The sequence below is a fragment of the Equus quagga genome, unplaced genomic scaffold (assembly GCF_021613505.1).
Source record: "Equus quagga isolate Etosha38 unplaced genomic scaffold, UCLA_HA_Equagga_1.0 146_RagTag, whole genome shotgun sequence".
Lineage (NCBI taxonomy): Eukaryota > Metazoa > Chordata > Mammalia > Perissodactyla > Equidae > Equus > Equus quagga.
Window position 1 is genome coordinate 6,037,472 of NW_025796728.1, and position 16,363 is coordinate 6,053,834.

The 16,363-nt window shown below is 36.5% G+C and overlaps 1 protein-coding gene across 2 annotated transcripts in view; it reads left to right on the forward strand.

The window, feature by feature from the left end:
* Nucleotides 1-1,143: 1,143 nt before the first annotated feature.
* The window catches only part of LOC124232956 (glucosamine-6-phosphate isomerase 2), a 30,555-nt gene continuing 15,335 nt past the window's right edge, over nt 1,144-16,363 (forward strand). The window contains exons 1-5 of one of the 2 annotated variants that reach the window (XM_046649918.1): nt 1,144-1,274; nt 4,325-4,486; nt 7,867-7,968; nt 9,461-9,643; nt 15,814-15,998. In XM_046649918.1, coding sequence (XP_046505874.1) covers nt 4,363-4,486; nt 7,867-7,968; nt 9,461-9,643; nt 15,814-15,998 — 594 coding nt within the window. In that variant the 5' untranslated portion in view covers nt 1,144-1,274; nt 4,325-4,362. The remainder of the gene's footprint in view (nt 1,275-4,324; nt 4,487-7,866; nt 7,969-9,460; nt 9,644-15,813; nt 15,999-16,363) is intronic. The other variant, XM_046649919.1, reaches the window with a different exon arrangement.

Sequence of the window (16,363 nt, forward strand, 5' to 3'; positions counted from 1 at the left end):
CAGTCAGCACTTACAGCAGGGGCAGAACTTATTTGTCTAGTGTCAGAAACTCACGAAGAAGTAGTAAAACCATTGAGAAAGAACATGTTTCACAAATATCCCTCTACACTCCAATAATATTCTCTGGAAAGCTCTTTTTATTACTTGCAGATCTTTGTGACCACAGTAGATGAACGATAGGTTTTCGTTAGATGATAAATTGCAATACTGGGAAGGTGTTAAAAACTGCCTTTGTAAACTAACCCAAGGCTATAGTGCCAAGAAACCTTGTCCTCTAAGATCGGTTTATGAGAAACTTTGCTGTTTGAAGTCATATCATTGAGAATAGAACCTCCTACTGTTGCCCAAAGAATGCAAGCAAGGGGGACCACTTGACCCAGAGAAGCAGGCTGGATTTACAACTCAGGTGGAGAACTTCAGATAAGGTGTTTGGGGAAACTACATGTTACATTTATCTTAATTTTCTAGTGTCCAAGGAAACAGGGCCTTGAGTCTGCCCGTCAGCCCATAGTGGCATTCAGATTGTACTGTTCCTAAGGGAACTCTAAACAGTGTTCTAACCGGACACAGTGAGGCCATTCAACCCTTCTTTTGAGTCATTGCTGCTTTCTTAAACAATAACTTTCCCAGCCCTGTTTCCTTCCTTCTCCGTCCTGAGCAAAGATCTGTGATTCTGCTTCCTCTACCCCTTTCTTAGAATCATTCAGCACAAGTCCATATCGCATTAAAACCTTCTTTTGGTTTACTCTTACTGAGCCGCTCCAAGGTTTCCCATAGTATACACTTTGCCTTTCTGCAGCACGTAACAAACTTAACTTTGATGAGCTTATTGATGTCATTGTGCTTGCAAACCGGCAGGGGTAGAGACAGAGAGAGAGATGAATGCATATCGCCAGTACAACTAAAGTAATGCTTATGTGTGAGCATTGCAGTCCTTCATGCTAAATTTCATAAACCCAAACAATGGACAACTCAACCTCTAAGTGACGAAGAAAAAGAGTAGCAGCAAGATGACGGCCTGGAAACTGGATATTCCCACGTCGGAGATCGGTCCCGCCGCACGCAACTCGGACCGACCTCTACGCGGCTCATCCCTAGGGAGTCCGACGGACGCGCATGCGCAGCACCTGCAGGCCGCGCTGCCGTGCCTCCGGCGCCGCGGTTTGCATCCGGGTCTTTGGGCTGTGCGCTTCGCTCCCCGGCCGGGTCGGTCTGGGGTTACTGGTGTGGATTGTGCCAGCTGTTCCAGCGCCGGGGAAGCCAGTCTTCCGCCCGTGAGTCCGGGGGTGGGGACCAAGAAGGGGAGTCGGGCGGGGACCCGGCTAGTCATTGCTCCCTCGGGTGGGCTTATTGCCTGTTTGGAGACGCGGGGCCCGGGACGGACCGAGGTCTTGGGAGCCCCGAGGCGCGGTTGCGCGGGGCCCCTCTCAAACTTGGCTGGTCGTCCTCTTCGGAACTAGGCCTCCGGGAGGGGACTTCCCCGTTCCCTGTTCTGCGGTGGCTTTCTCCCGACAGTCGTTAAGAATTTGGAACAGTCGTACTCATTTGCGTTCGTTCTAGTTTGCCAAGTGCCTGGGCCCAGTAGCCGCGGTGCGGTGGGTTTGCAGCCCTCGCCTCCCGGGCAGGGACCACAGGCGTCTCTGCTGCTCGTACTGCCGAGGATGCGGCCTCCCGGCCGTGCGCGCCCCCGCCGGGTCGGAGCTTCAGAGCCCTTCTGAGGTCAGGTGTAGCGAGGTGGAGGGAACAGCTCGGAGCGGGGATTCGGGAAGTCCAGATTCTCGATTCTAGTATAGATTCTAGCCTAACTGGAACCTCAGCCGTGTAGAAGTTCCCTTTCAGCTCTCAGAGTTCTGAGACCTGTATTCGGCAGCCTTTTCTCCAAGTTAGGCGCATCCAAAATGAATCAGCACCAGAGGAGGATCAGGGAAGGGGTGCTGCTGTGTCATCTTTTGAGGGCTTTCTGGTCGTGATGCCAGAGCATTGCCCTGGGCCACGGCAGGTTGGATCTCCGGGGATTGACAGGAACACACTTTTTTAATCTGAATACATGTGGTAAAAACATTCTGCTTTAACCTTACATTTGCGACTTTTGGAAGTGAACTCGGAGCTCTCCAGAGAGTTTAAAAAAACAAGCAGAACTTATTGGTAACTGGTCTGAGGGACATACTTGCTCTTTGCAATAAAGTCACCATGTATGGTACTCTTTTCCCAATTTATCCTGATTGTAATAGTCACCTGTGATATTTGTAAAAGTGCAGATTCCCTGGACCCCATTTCAGATCTCTTGAAACACTATGTTCAGGGAGAGGGGCCCGGAAATCTCTATCTTTAGCAAGCATCCTAAGTGGTTCTTACAAGACGTGTTTGGAGCATGTATCTTTCAGTCAAATAGACCCTCCACCACATGATAGTTTTGTAACTTCAACAAGAAACTTCTGAGTTGTCATTTTCCTTGTCTGAAAAATGAGGCTGGTAATTTCTACTGCAGAGACCGTTAAGTGATTCTAAGCCCTTTAAGTAGGGTCCTTAATCTTAATCATTTTCTGTCTGCAGAACCCACCTTAGGTGCTTGACATTTAATAGGTCTTCAGAAGTGTGTTAAACTGAGAAAAGAGAGAGCATGCCCACAACACAGAAGACGCTTGGAAAGCTCTAATGCCCTTCCTCCTCCTTGCCTAATTACAGTTGGTTTTTTTTTTTTTTAATTTTTATCAATAATCAGCTTGCTGAATCTTCTTCTTAGAAGAATATCTCTTGATGGTCATAACAGCCAGGAAATGCTCTGATTCTTTGGTGTAACTTTGAAATTGTTTCTGGCATTGGATTATTAATGAATTTAAATGGAGGCCAAGTCCATTTGTTGGACTGAATTTATGACTCACTGTGTAAATTATTGTCTGTAAATGCTATTTATTTCTTGTTACTGTGCCAGAATTCCAAATCATGGTGATCATAATTTTATGTTGTTATCTTATGCCAGAATTCTAAATCACTGTATTCTTAAGAATTTAGATTCCATCTGAATTTCCATTCATTTGGATTATATTCATTTAGAGCCCATATATTCACTGTAATAAGACCTACTACTCCCATTAATTTAACAAATTTGACGTATTACTGTATGTAAAGCATGTGGGTCCAGAATTCGGGACTGCTGAAACCATTGTAAAAGAATTGGTGTGGGTGATGGATTCATTTAAGTATAAACTAAGAATTAAAATCTAGGAATTATGGTTATTAAATAATGTAAATGTTATAAATCTTGACAATATAAAAATAATGCATATTACAGAAATCAGGGTGTGAGGAAGTGTAGGAATGAAATTTTCACATCTTTCATGGTACTAGTTCAAACTGCATTTTCTAAAATGGAATCCTATAATGTTTTTAAATGACTCTGATTTTTAAATGTCTGTAGAATGTTTTTCTTAACCTTAGAGTACTCTTTTAGGAACTAAAATTGCTTTTTGTGAAGAAAGTTTTTTTTCCCCAGAGATCAGCGGTTTTTCTAGTTCACTTTTTCTTCTGTTGAATGCAGGAAGAATTGAATGTTATGCTTTTTATTAAAAATAGCATGTTTAATATGATCCCATTGTTCAAAATTATTTCTATACATCCTGCTTATATGTATGCATTAGATAGATATCTGGAATGATCTATACCTAAGAATAATGGGAATTATTTCTGAGTGATAGGATTTGGGACGATTTTTCTTTAAACTTCTTTGTACCTTTCTGTATTGATTGAAACTTTTTAAAAGTGTGGGTATCATTTTTATAAAAACATTATTTAACATTGTTTGAAAGGGAGGTTGGGTTATTACATTATTTATAGGGAGAGTTCTGTATTTTAGTAAGTAACCCAGAAGTTGCTGAGTAATCGTTGCTACCATTAACTCCCAGTCAGGAAATGAGTACTATTTTGTTTGCCTTTAGTTTTGTTGTATGTTGTTTTATACAGTATCCCTGGAGAGAGTGCAGTATGGTGTCTTTAGTAAGTTTTCCTTGATATGAATTCTGGCTTTGTCATTAATTAACTTTGTGACCTCAGTCACACTGAGTCCCCCTCCTCATCTAAAACTGGGCACTATATTTACTTCAGAAGATTATTGTAAGGATTAATATATGTGCTTAAATAATCTAGCCCACTGCCTAGAACCCAAGGTCTGTTCAAAGGAGAACAGCTATTACTACTATTTTAAAAGTACAGATTGTATTTGTATACGTGCGTATCTTTCTTAAGTAAAGTCGTTTTAAAATCATCAGTGCGTTATACCTGTTTGTCTGTAAATTGCTTAAAGTGCTCTACAATGAAATTTTCTCAGGTTTGAACTTCTGGTCCTGGAAGCTGCACATCCCCATAATGAGGCTTGTAATTCTTGATAACTATGACTTGGCTAGTGAATGGGCAGCCAAATACATCTGTAATCGCATCATTCAGTTCAAACCTGGACAGGACAGATATTTTACACTGGGTTTACCAACAGGTAATACACCATATTTTTCCATTTTAGATACGGAATGTTGTAGCAGTGAAGTGTTTCCCTTAGTAAAATATTTCGTATTTATTTCTTGCCATATTGCTGATCGAAATAGTTACTATGTTAAAATTCTATCTTACATACCACTCCAAAGTGCAAAAGGAAATATCCCAACTTAAGTGGTCATAGTATCTTTTGTACCTTTTTCTACTAGTCTTTTGTTTGTTTTTAGAGATGTTGCTTTCACTATTCATATAATTTCTTGGTAGATTAGCCTTCTTATTAATCAGTAAGAGGTACCTAAAGTGTGTACTGTTGCCACTTAGTTTCACCTCACCTGCCTCATATTCTATCTTATTAGCCCTTTACTAGGTTTATTTTCTATCTTAGAAGTATTGTAAGTAAGAATTGAAGACATGTATGTCTTCATGACAGAACAAACATAAATATTAATTACGTATTTTATTGAATGTAGTTCTCTGTTAAGGTTTTTCTTCAAAAATAACCAAATAGTGTCATTGATCTCATGGCACTTTATTAGATAAGGTTGACTTCTGCAGGAAGGACTATTGGGCCTGGAATCAGAGCTGCTCCTTTCTTGGTGACTTCAAGGCATTTATTCTGTATTTCTAATCTGTGGTTTCCTTACCTTTAAGAAAGTTAAGGATAATAATAGTTTACAGTGCTGTTTTGAGGTTCAAATAAGATAGCCTTTGTACAAGTCCCCTGTATACTGTACAAACTATATAAAGTTAAGGTTCTCCTATGTGGCTACACTCAGACTAGCTGCCTTAATCACTCTGTCTTAATTATGCTGTAGAAATAAACAGTAATTTGAGTGTGAGGGCAGAAAGGCATTAGAGTCATAAATGTCAGCAGTGCTAAATATGTTTTTGTGTATTTAGATCCTCAACTTTTGTTTTATTTTGGATAGTATAACTGCCTAGTAATACACCTGCCAAGGGTGTATCTCTGAAAAACCTTTGTTGATGTTTTCCACTTTTCTCCCTCATTGACTACTGACAGTGTTAATCATGCCTCGCCCTCCCAAGCTTTTGAAATTTGAACATACATTTCTGTAATTGCACTCAATATGCTGTATTGTAATTATCCCTCCACCAAGTACAGTTTCTGGGGAATGTATATCAGTATATATTTATTAAAGTGATCTTAACAAGCTTGACTTTTACAGGCCTGCACACTGAGGGCCTGACCTGCCTCCCTTACTTATTCTCACTATGATAGACACTGAATCATGACAGGCAGATTACACTGCTGCTGGTTCAAAGAATAGGCCTGAACTGGCTGGCTTCACTCTTACTCGTGTTGCTAGTGTATATGAAAACTATGAGCTCTGGACAGAATCTCTCAAAAATCTCTCAAAAATCTGGCTTCACTGCCATGTGATATGTGGCAAATTCCTTAATCTTTTTGACCCAGTTCTTCCATCTTCAAAATGGGAAAGATAATACCAATTTTCCAAGGTCGTGAGATTTACATGATCTAATGTAAAAAACACCAGCATAGCATCTAGAACATAGGCATACAAATGTCATCTCTGAACCTCCTCCCCCGTCTTTTTTCTATTCTCAACTACAACTTACCCCATCTTTGACTGTTGGAATTCCACCCCTTCTTCAAGAGTCAATTGAAATGACATCTTTGGTTCTTCCTCAGACAAGGAAGACTACAATCTTTTCTTCTTTGATTCACTGCTGTTCTCCAGACTTCTTATAAGTCATTTATAATATTTTTCCTTGTATTGTGGTTATTTTGTACTTGCCTGTTCCTATCTTGTGAGTTCTTCTGGGATAGAAACGTCTTAATCTTTGTTTTATCTGAATCATAGTAAGCACTTGGTAAATATTAGTAAATGAGTATTGCAAAGCAGATATTAAAATGAAGTTACTTTAACCATGTCACCCTGTACTGTATCTTTCATTGTTTTCTTTTCTTCAGCCACCTTGATTAAAATGTAGAAAATGAATATGTTTTTTGTTATCACCATTGTGACAACTTCTCACTGTTTTTATGCATATATCCTTAAATTAGGAGGGAGTCCTATCTCTATTCTCTGGACACTGATAGACACAGAAGATTTGTTTATGCTTCTGGGCAGAAAGAAGGAAAAGCATATTTATCCATCTTTTAGCCTGGTTTCATGTTAGTAGGCTGTAGTTTTTTGAGAAGGAATTGTAAAATTTGACCATATAAATTTTGAATTATTAATTGCAATTTAAAACAATATGTGTGCTTAACTTTGAGAAAATCTCTTACACTTCTGTTTTCTGAACCTATGTGATATTTATTATTTTTAGCAACTTCTGTAATTCTGTCATTTCAATTGAGAGTCATCTTTTACTACTCTAGAATTTCCTTTGTATTTTTTTTTTTTTTGCCAGAGACTGAGTTCTGTCATACTTCTGACTGGTGCTTAAGTGGAAATTTTTTGCGCAGGTGTTTTGTGTCATTTTGTAATGGTGGGTAGATTAGGAATCACTACTTCAATTAGGATTGGGAGGACCTGGTCACTTTTTGTAAGAATACAGTCAATCTAGCCTTCCAGTTTGTAGTTAAAATAAAAAAAATATAGCAAGTTTAGAAAACAAAAGGAGGCCATCTTCAAGTGGCTAAATTCATTTGTCTTTATTGTGCCATATCATGAAGTGCTCTCAAACAGATCTTAATTTTATAAAACATGTATGCGAATCACATTTATAAAACAATAAAATCAAGAACTCAGATGAAGTATGCAAAGCCAACATCCCATTTCCTAAAGTCATTTTACTTTATACATTTTAGCTGATACATGCTGAAGCTAACACAAAGTGAGAAACAGGAGCTCTAGTTAAAAACTTAAAGGCTAAGGTTCCTCACTTAATCCTTGACAATTTCAGAGTCTATTTTGAAAGTAGGGGCAATATTTAAATCTAGCTCTAGTTTCCCTTTTGATTTCATTAAATAGTCAACACTTGACCTATTTATGTATCATTTATTTTACAAATCCTTCTCTAAATAATAAAGATTTTTCTCAAAAGTTGGGATGTTTATTTTTCTTTTAATTCAGATGTGCTCTCTAGAAGTTTGCAATCTTGGAATATTCAACATTAATTCCAAATACTCAACAACTCAAGAAAAACTAATTTCTAATGACTGATTTCCAGTTTTATTCAACAATTCTAGTTTACTAAAATTTCACGGTACCTTGTAAAGAGACTAATTCAAATTAGATTTGTTAATTGAATATGTATTTGAATTAAGAATTGTTTGCCTAATACATTAGAAACGTAGAATATCATTATGTAAGAAGAGATAAAGATAATATAAACTTTTTTAAGAACAGATTTTCAAGTTATGTTAGAAAATTGAATCTTTATCTGTTTTAGGGAGTACACCTTTAGGATGTTATAAAAAACTAATAGAATATCACAAGAATGGAGACCTTTCTTTTAAATATGTGAAGACCTTTAACATGGATGAATATGTAGGTAAGCTATATTATTTGGATATGTTATATTTTATATTTTAAATAAAATGAATATATGTTGAGAAAATTAATATTATTTGAATTTATGTTTCAAATATAATGTGAATATATTTCTGTAGTATACTGCCTTGTGATGAGGTTGAGAGTTTATATAAAAAAGAATCTATAGTGGAAGGAATATGGAACTGGAAATCAGAAATCAGAATACCTGCATTCATCTTGGGCACTGCCACTTACCAGTCATGTAACTTTGAGCCAGTCCATTCACATTTCTCATTCTCTTTTTTTTTTCTTTTTTGAGGAAGATTAGCCCTGAGCTAACATCTGCCACCAATCCTCCTCTTTTTGCTGGGGAAGACTGGCCCTGAGCTAACATCCGTGCCCATCTTTCTCCATTTTATATGTGGGACGCCTGCCACAGCATGGCTTGATAAGCGGTGCGTAGGTCCGCATCCGGGATCTGAACCAGCAAACCCCGGGCTGCCAAAGCAGAACATGTGAATTTAACCCCTGCGCCACTGGGCTGGCCCCTCTTTTTTTCCTTAAAGGCGAAGTTAAAACCAGTGTTGTTGTGGAGATAAATTAAGTAAAATGTATGTAAAAGTAATTAGTAAAATAAAGACTTTTCAAATATAAGGCTATTTATACAGTCATGCTTTGCTTCACAACAGGGATACATTCTGAGAAATTTGTTGTTCTCAGGTGATTTGTCATTGTGCAAACATCATAGAGTGTACTTAAACCTAGAAGGTATAGCCTACTACACATCTGGGCCATATGGTACTAATCTTATAGGCCCGCCATTGTATATACTGTCCATCGTTGACCAAAATGTCACTACGTGGCTCATTACTGTATTTCTAGCCATTAAGCTTTTATAATTTATTGTTAACTTACTTAACTGGAAAGATCTGTGATGCGTCTAAACTCTGTGTTAAAATTTAAATATAGGAATACATTCTTATTTGTAGTCTAAGTTATAGCCAAAAAACTGTTATGATTCAATATTCTTTGCATGCGTGTATGAAGAATAGAGGAGGAACATGGGCTAACATTTCAGTCGTGTGGCTAATTAATTTATGTTGAGCTTAACATATAAATCAATTCCATTGGTTAAAATTTGTGTGAGAAGTCGAGTATAGTGATTAAATTGCACATGAACCAGGCTTCTGTATTTGAATTTCAGCCCCTCTGTGAGCTATGTGACCTTGGGAAAGTTACTTAACTTTTCTGTGCTTTTGTTCACCTATAAAATAGGATGATACTAGTATTTCCATAGAGGTTGTACAAATTAATTGAGTTAATACATGCATATACAGTGGTTAAAGTAATGCCTGGCATATAATAAGCATATATTCCACATAAAAATGCTTTTAATTTGAATGTGGTATAGAAAGGTTATATATTTTAAATAACATTTAAGTCTTAGAAAAGTAAACTTCAGGTTTATTTCTGAAAATAGTTACATTTTTATTTATTAACTTTATATTTAGGACTTCCTAGAAATCATCCTGAAAGCTACCATTCATATATGTGGAATAACTTTTTTAAGCATATTGATATAGATCCTAATAATGCTCATATCCTTGATGGGAATGCTGCAGATTTACAAGCAGAATGTGATGCATTTGAAAAGAAAATAAAGGAAGCTGGAGGAATTGATCTTTTTGTTGGAGGTATGTAAAACATTTTGTCATTAATCATTTGTTAATATTTGAATTAAATGCTTTAAATAAAAAAAACAAATCTTATCAGTATGTAAAGAACACCCATGACTATCTGTAATACCAATTTATTGAGCTACTGATTTATACTTTACTATATTTTCATCAAAATATAATCTTAAGGTTGCAAGTTGGAATTGTTTAAATTATGTTTTGAGAAACAGGTCCAAATCCCTGCTAAACTCTTCTAATTGCCTCTTTAGAATTGACAGTTTAGCATATCTTAGAAAAAGAGTGATGTATTTCTTTTCCTAAATGATATTCTTCTCCTTTTACTGTTTCTTTAAAACTCTAACCCAGCCTTCTTACCCAATTACAGGGTTAACTCTCTCAGAGTTTGCATGTGGAACAGGTGGATTTTAGCATTTCTGTACTGAACAGTTAAATTGCTTAATTGTATAAGACTTTATTTATCATCAGCCTTTAGTTAATATGAATTAAGTTGTATAATTGTCTTAATAAGCTCCAAAGTGTATAAGTATTTGACTAAATTACACGTGAAATTTATAATATATATATGTGTGTACATAATCTACCATTTAAAATAGGAGGAAGAGTTTCTTCCTTTATAATGACAACATGGTTTTCTGACATCAGTATGAAGCATCCAAAACAGCTAATTAATTACCATCAGAATAGTATAATATCAACTAAACTGAAGCCAAAATTTGTATTTGCCAGATTCTTTAGTATTCAACTAAACATACTAAAGCTCTAAATTAAGTTTTCTGGATATATCTTATAATTAATTTCTTAGAAGACTGCTCAAAATTACATGAATTTCAATCTTCAGTATTGCTGAACTGAGGTTAATTTATGGTAGAGGTGGCCAGGTATGGTTGAGGTAGTTGGTTGCCCCTGGGAAAAATTGGGTTTTAGAGTCAGAGATAAATTTGCATCCTGTTTTGGCCACTTACTATCTATATGACCCTGGGAAATTCATTCAAGTTCAGTATAATTTATAAAACAGGTTTAATATTAATCATTCCAAAATTTGTGAAAATTAATTGCATTACAACCTGTATAAAATGCCTTGTACAGTGGGTGGTATGTAGTTCATACTCCATTAAGTGTTACTTCAGTCTTCTCCTTATTTCTGAACTGTAGATGCTGAAATAATTGTTCCTTAGATCCTTGAAATTTCTGCTTTTTTAACTGAATTACCTCTAAGGGTATCCAGTGAGACTGAAATTTTCTCTTTGAGGAAATTTCTATCTCTCCCTGGCAGAATCAATATCAATTACTTTCTTGTGTAGATGGGATGGTTTTTATCTGAACAAGAATACAAGTTAGGCTATTTTGCTTTTTAAGATAGAAAGTTATCTATGTTTTAAATAAAATTTGCTAATATTACTTCAGTATTCCTGGAAAACATTTGCACTCCATTTTTGTCCATATCACTCAATTCTGAGATAATTACCATTTGCGCCTGCCAAAATCAAGGCAAAGGGCAATAGATATTTGAGAACATTTAAAGAGTGTACTACCCATGCATTCTTTAAACTTTCTAAACTTTATACCAAAATCAAGTAGAATTACAGTCATGTATCACTTAACGACAGGGACATGTTCTGAGAAATGTATTGTTAGACCATTTTGTCATTATGAGAACATCATAGAGTGTGCTTATATAAACCTACATGGTGTAGCCTACTACACACCTAGGCTATATGGTACCAATCTTATGGACACTGTCATATATATGGTCTGTTGTCAACTGAAACGTCATTATGTGGCACATGACTGTACTATAATATAATATACCTAAACTATTTATCTTAGTTATATCAAGAAATATTTTCATTCATTTACTGGTATACAGAAAGGCATGGTAGTTATTAGAGGTTTGTTATTAAAAATGGCTGCATGAAAAATGCCTTTTTTACCTCTTCATTTGAGGACTTTTTTTTCTGGTTAATTTATTGACCTAACATAAGGAGCCATGTGACAAATCCCTTGGGGACTCAATGCCAGCAAGTAGAATTTAGTTGGGGGGGGGCGGGGGGTACTGATAAGAACTCTTTAACTCCATTTTGTCGTTTTTCCTGCTTTCCAGAAAGCATTTATAGCTTAATGTAGTGTTTAAGGCTGAATCTCCCTTATCAAAGATTTCTAGTAGAACTTTCTTCTTTCGCCATAGCGTTAAGTCACTTCTCATTACTTTTTACCTGAAGTTTTTTGGTACATTTCCTCACTATAAGCCACCTTAGTTCTCCCTTTGAAATAGATGGAGCATAAATTATAATTATTTATGTTTATCACTGACTCTCACTACTAAAAAGAACTTGGTGTTTTACAAATTTTTGTCTTGAGCTTTCTGTAGTTCTCCGTCCACAAAAAATTTAAGAGATTTTCCTTGCCTCTTCCATTAACATCTTCACTGTAGTCATGTGATGATCCAGGGTCTGACATTTTATGTTATCCAAAGGACATAATTCCTCTGTGTATAGGGAGAGAAAGGTTAGCTTATTGCCTTTTCCTTGAACTGTTTCCTTGTGGGGATATCCTGTTATTGGATGTGTACTCATGAAAGAATCTCACTGATTCTTTGCCTTTGTTGATCTTGGTTTGTTATCATTGGATTTTCAAGATGAGGCTTGGTATCTGGGTCTTACCACTTACCCTTCTTTTGTTCCAGGGTTTGGTTAATAAAAACACTAAGAACTGAGCCAAATGGGATCAAAATATCAGCTTTATTAAAGGTAAAGTTGGATTAGAGATTGCAGGTTGGGCTTGAGGCCAGAATGGGGTTTCCTATTTCTCCCCTCTGAATTGGAAATAGTAGGACAAGAAGAGCTCAAGAATATTAATCCACGATTGCTCACTCCTGGGAAATGGAGCAGGAGTTCCCTTCCCTCGGTAGAAAAGAGAAAGGAGGATATATATACTCTTAAACATTCTCAGTCTTCCTCTGATGGTAAAAGTGTTGAGAGAAGGAGTAAGGTGTATCATGCAATTCGTGACTCACCCCAGTTACACAAACATGGAGTTTTCTAAGTAGATTCCAAAGGCGTTATTAACTTTACAATTATCTTAAGATAATTTGTTTTTCAAAAGTAAAAGTAAGGCAATGGGGAAAACTTTAACCCACTCTTTTGGTTACATGACTAGATTCTTTGGTTTGCAAGTAACAGTAATCTACTAATGGGACCAAAAGTGAATTACTTGCAATGATTCTGGGGTAACTCACAGAATTGATAGAAGAGTTGAAACAACCAAGTCTTCAGAAGAAAAAGAACCGGGGAGCCTCAGATCTCCAAAGCAAGAACTCATCGACCCTCTCCTGCATGCTAACCATCAAATGTCTCTGCTCTAGATGCCTTCTTTCTTTCTGTATCCCTGGTCAAGTTTGAGAATTTCTGGAGAGAAATTCTGATTGTTTCAGCTTGGGACAAGTACTTATCCCTAGACCACAATTATTCTGCCTAAAAGAGAGATAAGGTGTTATGATTGTTCTAGTGCCTGTTGTGGGGGAGCAGAGTAGGGTAGGGGAAGGAAGAAAAAACTATACTGAGCATACCTAAGATTAGCAGTTATCCATGCCTTTATTCAGCCGTTATTTATTGAGGGCCTCCTACATATCGTGTTATTCTAAATGGTAAGGATATGGTAGTGAAGAAGACAAAGTTCTTACTCTCATGAAGTTTGCATTCTACCCCACAGAACTATAGGAACACAGGAAAGATATATAATCCAGACTCTGAGGTTTTAGAGATGTTTCATAAAGATGCTGATATCTTAGTTTAGACTTAAAGATTGAATAAGAATTAGCCATGATTTTTAGATTTCATAATTATTTTTAAGAAAGTTTTATAAAGCTTTGTAAAACATTCTGAACATTTTTTAAAATAAATTTTATATGAGGAAGCTCAATATTTGATAGATATTCATGGTCAGTAGGAGAATGTATTGATCCCTCTCCATCATGAACAATTGCTGATAATTTTGGCTTTGCTATACACTTTTAGACGACCCAAATCAAAAGAGCCACTAGTGTTGATGTTTGCGGACTTACTATTTTTTCTGGAACTTTTATTTTCCTGGTTCCATCCTTTCCTCTTTATACATACATAGAGAAATATAAATATTTGGTCAGATGTGTACTTCAGAGAAACATAACAGTTTTACAAATATAGAAAGAAATGCATATCTATAATTTAAAACTTATAGTTACAAGCAGAAACATACTTAATAGTGGAAACAATCCATACATATTAACCACATGTTGGTCTGGCTTTATGTCTCTGCATTAAAAATTCCTAGATTGTTGTGCTTTGGTAGTTTATATCTGCTGCTGAAGGTTTTCATTTCTTTCTTCCTTCAAAATCAGGTTACTCTGTTATATTTTACTTTGTTGTAGCCTGGGAACAATTTGTTAGGATTGTATGTTGAGTCAGTAAAATACACTTATCTATCATTAAAGTAAATGTGCAGGATATAAATGTAACAGATATCTTGCCTCAGCGAACTTGTGGGTTTATTTTTTGATTGAAGTTGCCAGAAATCTGACTAGCTAGTAAGGTATATGTATATAAAACTTGATTTATTTATGCCATGGAAAGATTCTTGATTTTATGAAGATTTACCTCCAATTTCCTTCAAGTATGGAATGTCATATTCTGATCTATATTTTAAAGGCAATCCTAGAATATTAGAGCTGGCAGGAGGGCTCCTTAAAACAGTGTTTTCAAATTGTGGTTGTCACCCATTATTAGGTCATAAAATCAGTATAGTCAGTCACCTCTAGCAGTTCCCTTCTGTTTGTTTTGTTAATGAAATGGAATGTAATCAAAAGTAGTTTGTATGGCTACTAGTAAGGGTAAGTATTGTTTCATGCAATTCTTGTTTTTATTGTATTTGTGTGTATGTGTGTACTAGATTGCAGTCTCAAATGTATTTCTTACAGTAGGTTACAGTCAAAAAGGTTTGAAGAAAACTACTGCCTTAGATACTATTCTTGTCCAATCTAGACATTTTTTTTTAAAGATTTTATTTTTTCCTTTTTCTCCCCAAAGCCCCCCGGTACATAGTTGTGTATTCTTCGTTGTGGGTTCTTCTAGTTGTGGCATGTGGGACGCTGCCTCAGCGTGGTCTGACGAGCAGTGCCATGTCCGCGCCCAGGACTCGAACCAATGAAACACTGGGCCGCCTGCAGCAGAGCGCGCGAACTCAACCACTCAGCCACGGGGCCAGCCCCTAGACATTTTTTTTTAAATGGAAGAATTTTTTTTTAAATTCTTCCATTAAGCATTTTTGTTTTTTAGATTGGCACCTGAGCTAACATCTGTTGCCAATCTTTTTTTTTTCTTCTCCTCCCCAAGGCCCCCCAGTACAGAGTTGTGTATTCTAGTTGTAGGTTCTTCTGGTTCTGCTTTGTGGGACGCCGCCTCAGCATGGCTTGATGAGTGCCCAGGATCCAAACCGGCAAAGCCCTGGGCCACCGAAGTGGAGCGTTCAAACTTAACCACTTGGCCACGGGGCTGGCCCCAATCTAAACATTTTTATAAGTAAGGATACTATACTACAGGGAGGTCCAGTAGTTAAATGAGCCATCTAAACCAGAACCAAGGAAGTTAAAGTGTTAATATAAAGACCACTGAGTTAGGAATCAGAAGATTTAGATTTGAGTCTTGTCTCCATGTTTACTAAACTGTTACCTCAAACAATATGTGACAAAACAAATCACATGTTATCCCTGAGCATCAGAGTTTTCTTTTGAGCTTAAAAACAGGTGGGGGAGATGAAAGAAATAGATATGCCTAATCTGACTATCTCACAAGATTGTTAAATAGATCTGTTGTTGAGATGATGTATGTGAAAATGCTTTATAAACTGTAAAGTGTTATTCTAATATAAGGTGATACTTAATTCTACTGCTATTAGAATCATGCAAGTTCATTGCTAAGCTTATGGAAAAAATTGAAATACTTGTTGAATCAAATACAGGAACAAATATTTTAATGCAGCATTAGAAACTCAGCTATCAAATAAAACAAGGTAAGTGTGTTTATGACTATTTCTTTGCACTTAAAAACATGTTGAACTTTGAGAAACCTTACTTATGTGAGCAACCTTATTTATTTCATGTGTATATGTGTGTGTATGTATATTTCTTTTGAAAGGAATCGGTCCAGATGGTCATATCGCTTTCAATGAGCCAGGATCCAGTTTAGTATCAAGGACAAGATTAAAGACACTAGCAATGGACACCATTTTGGCAAATGCTAAATATTTTGACGGAGATTTATCAAAGGTGCCAACTATGGCTCTAACAGTTGGTGTGGGAACAGTGATGGATGCTAGAGAAGTAAGAATTAAATGTTCTTTGATGTTTTCCCTTTGATGTCTATAGATTTTGGAGGAATTATGGCACCAAATAAGTGATATTTTGGTTGCATCCTATTTTCAATATAAATTGTCTAGCTTTCAGTAAGTTCTGTCAGTCTCACTGCCATGTTTAGAACTCAACTAAATTAAGTCTTTTGGAGCTGTAAAGGAAGAATTAGCCACCACCCCTTTTAGGGTACTACTTCACTTGCCTGTTCCTGCTTCACAATTTGAGGTCCTAAAATCGTACTGATCATATGGTCTGTTTTTAAGTGTAATAGTCTTATGAAAGGACTATTGGGACAAAGATGCAGTGCTAGTTAACACTAAACTGCTTTTGGAGAC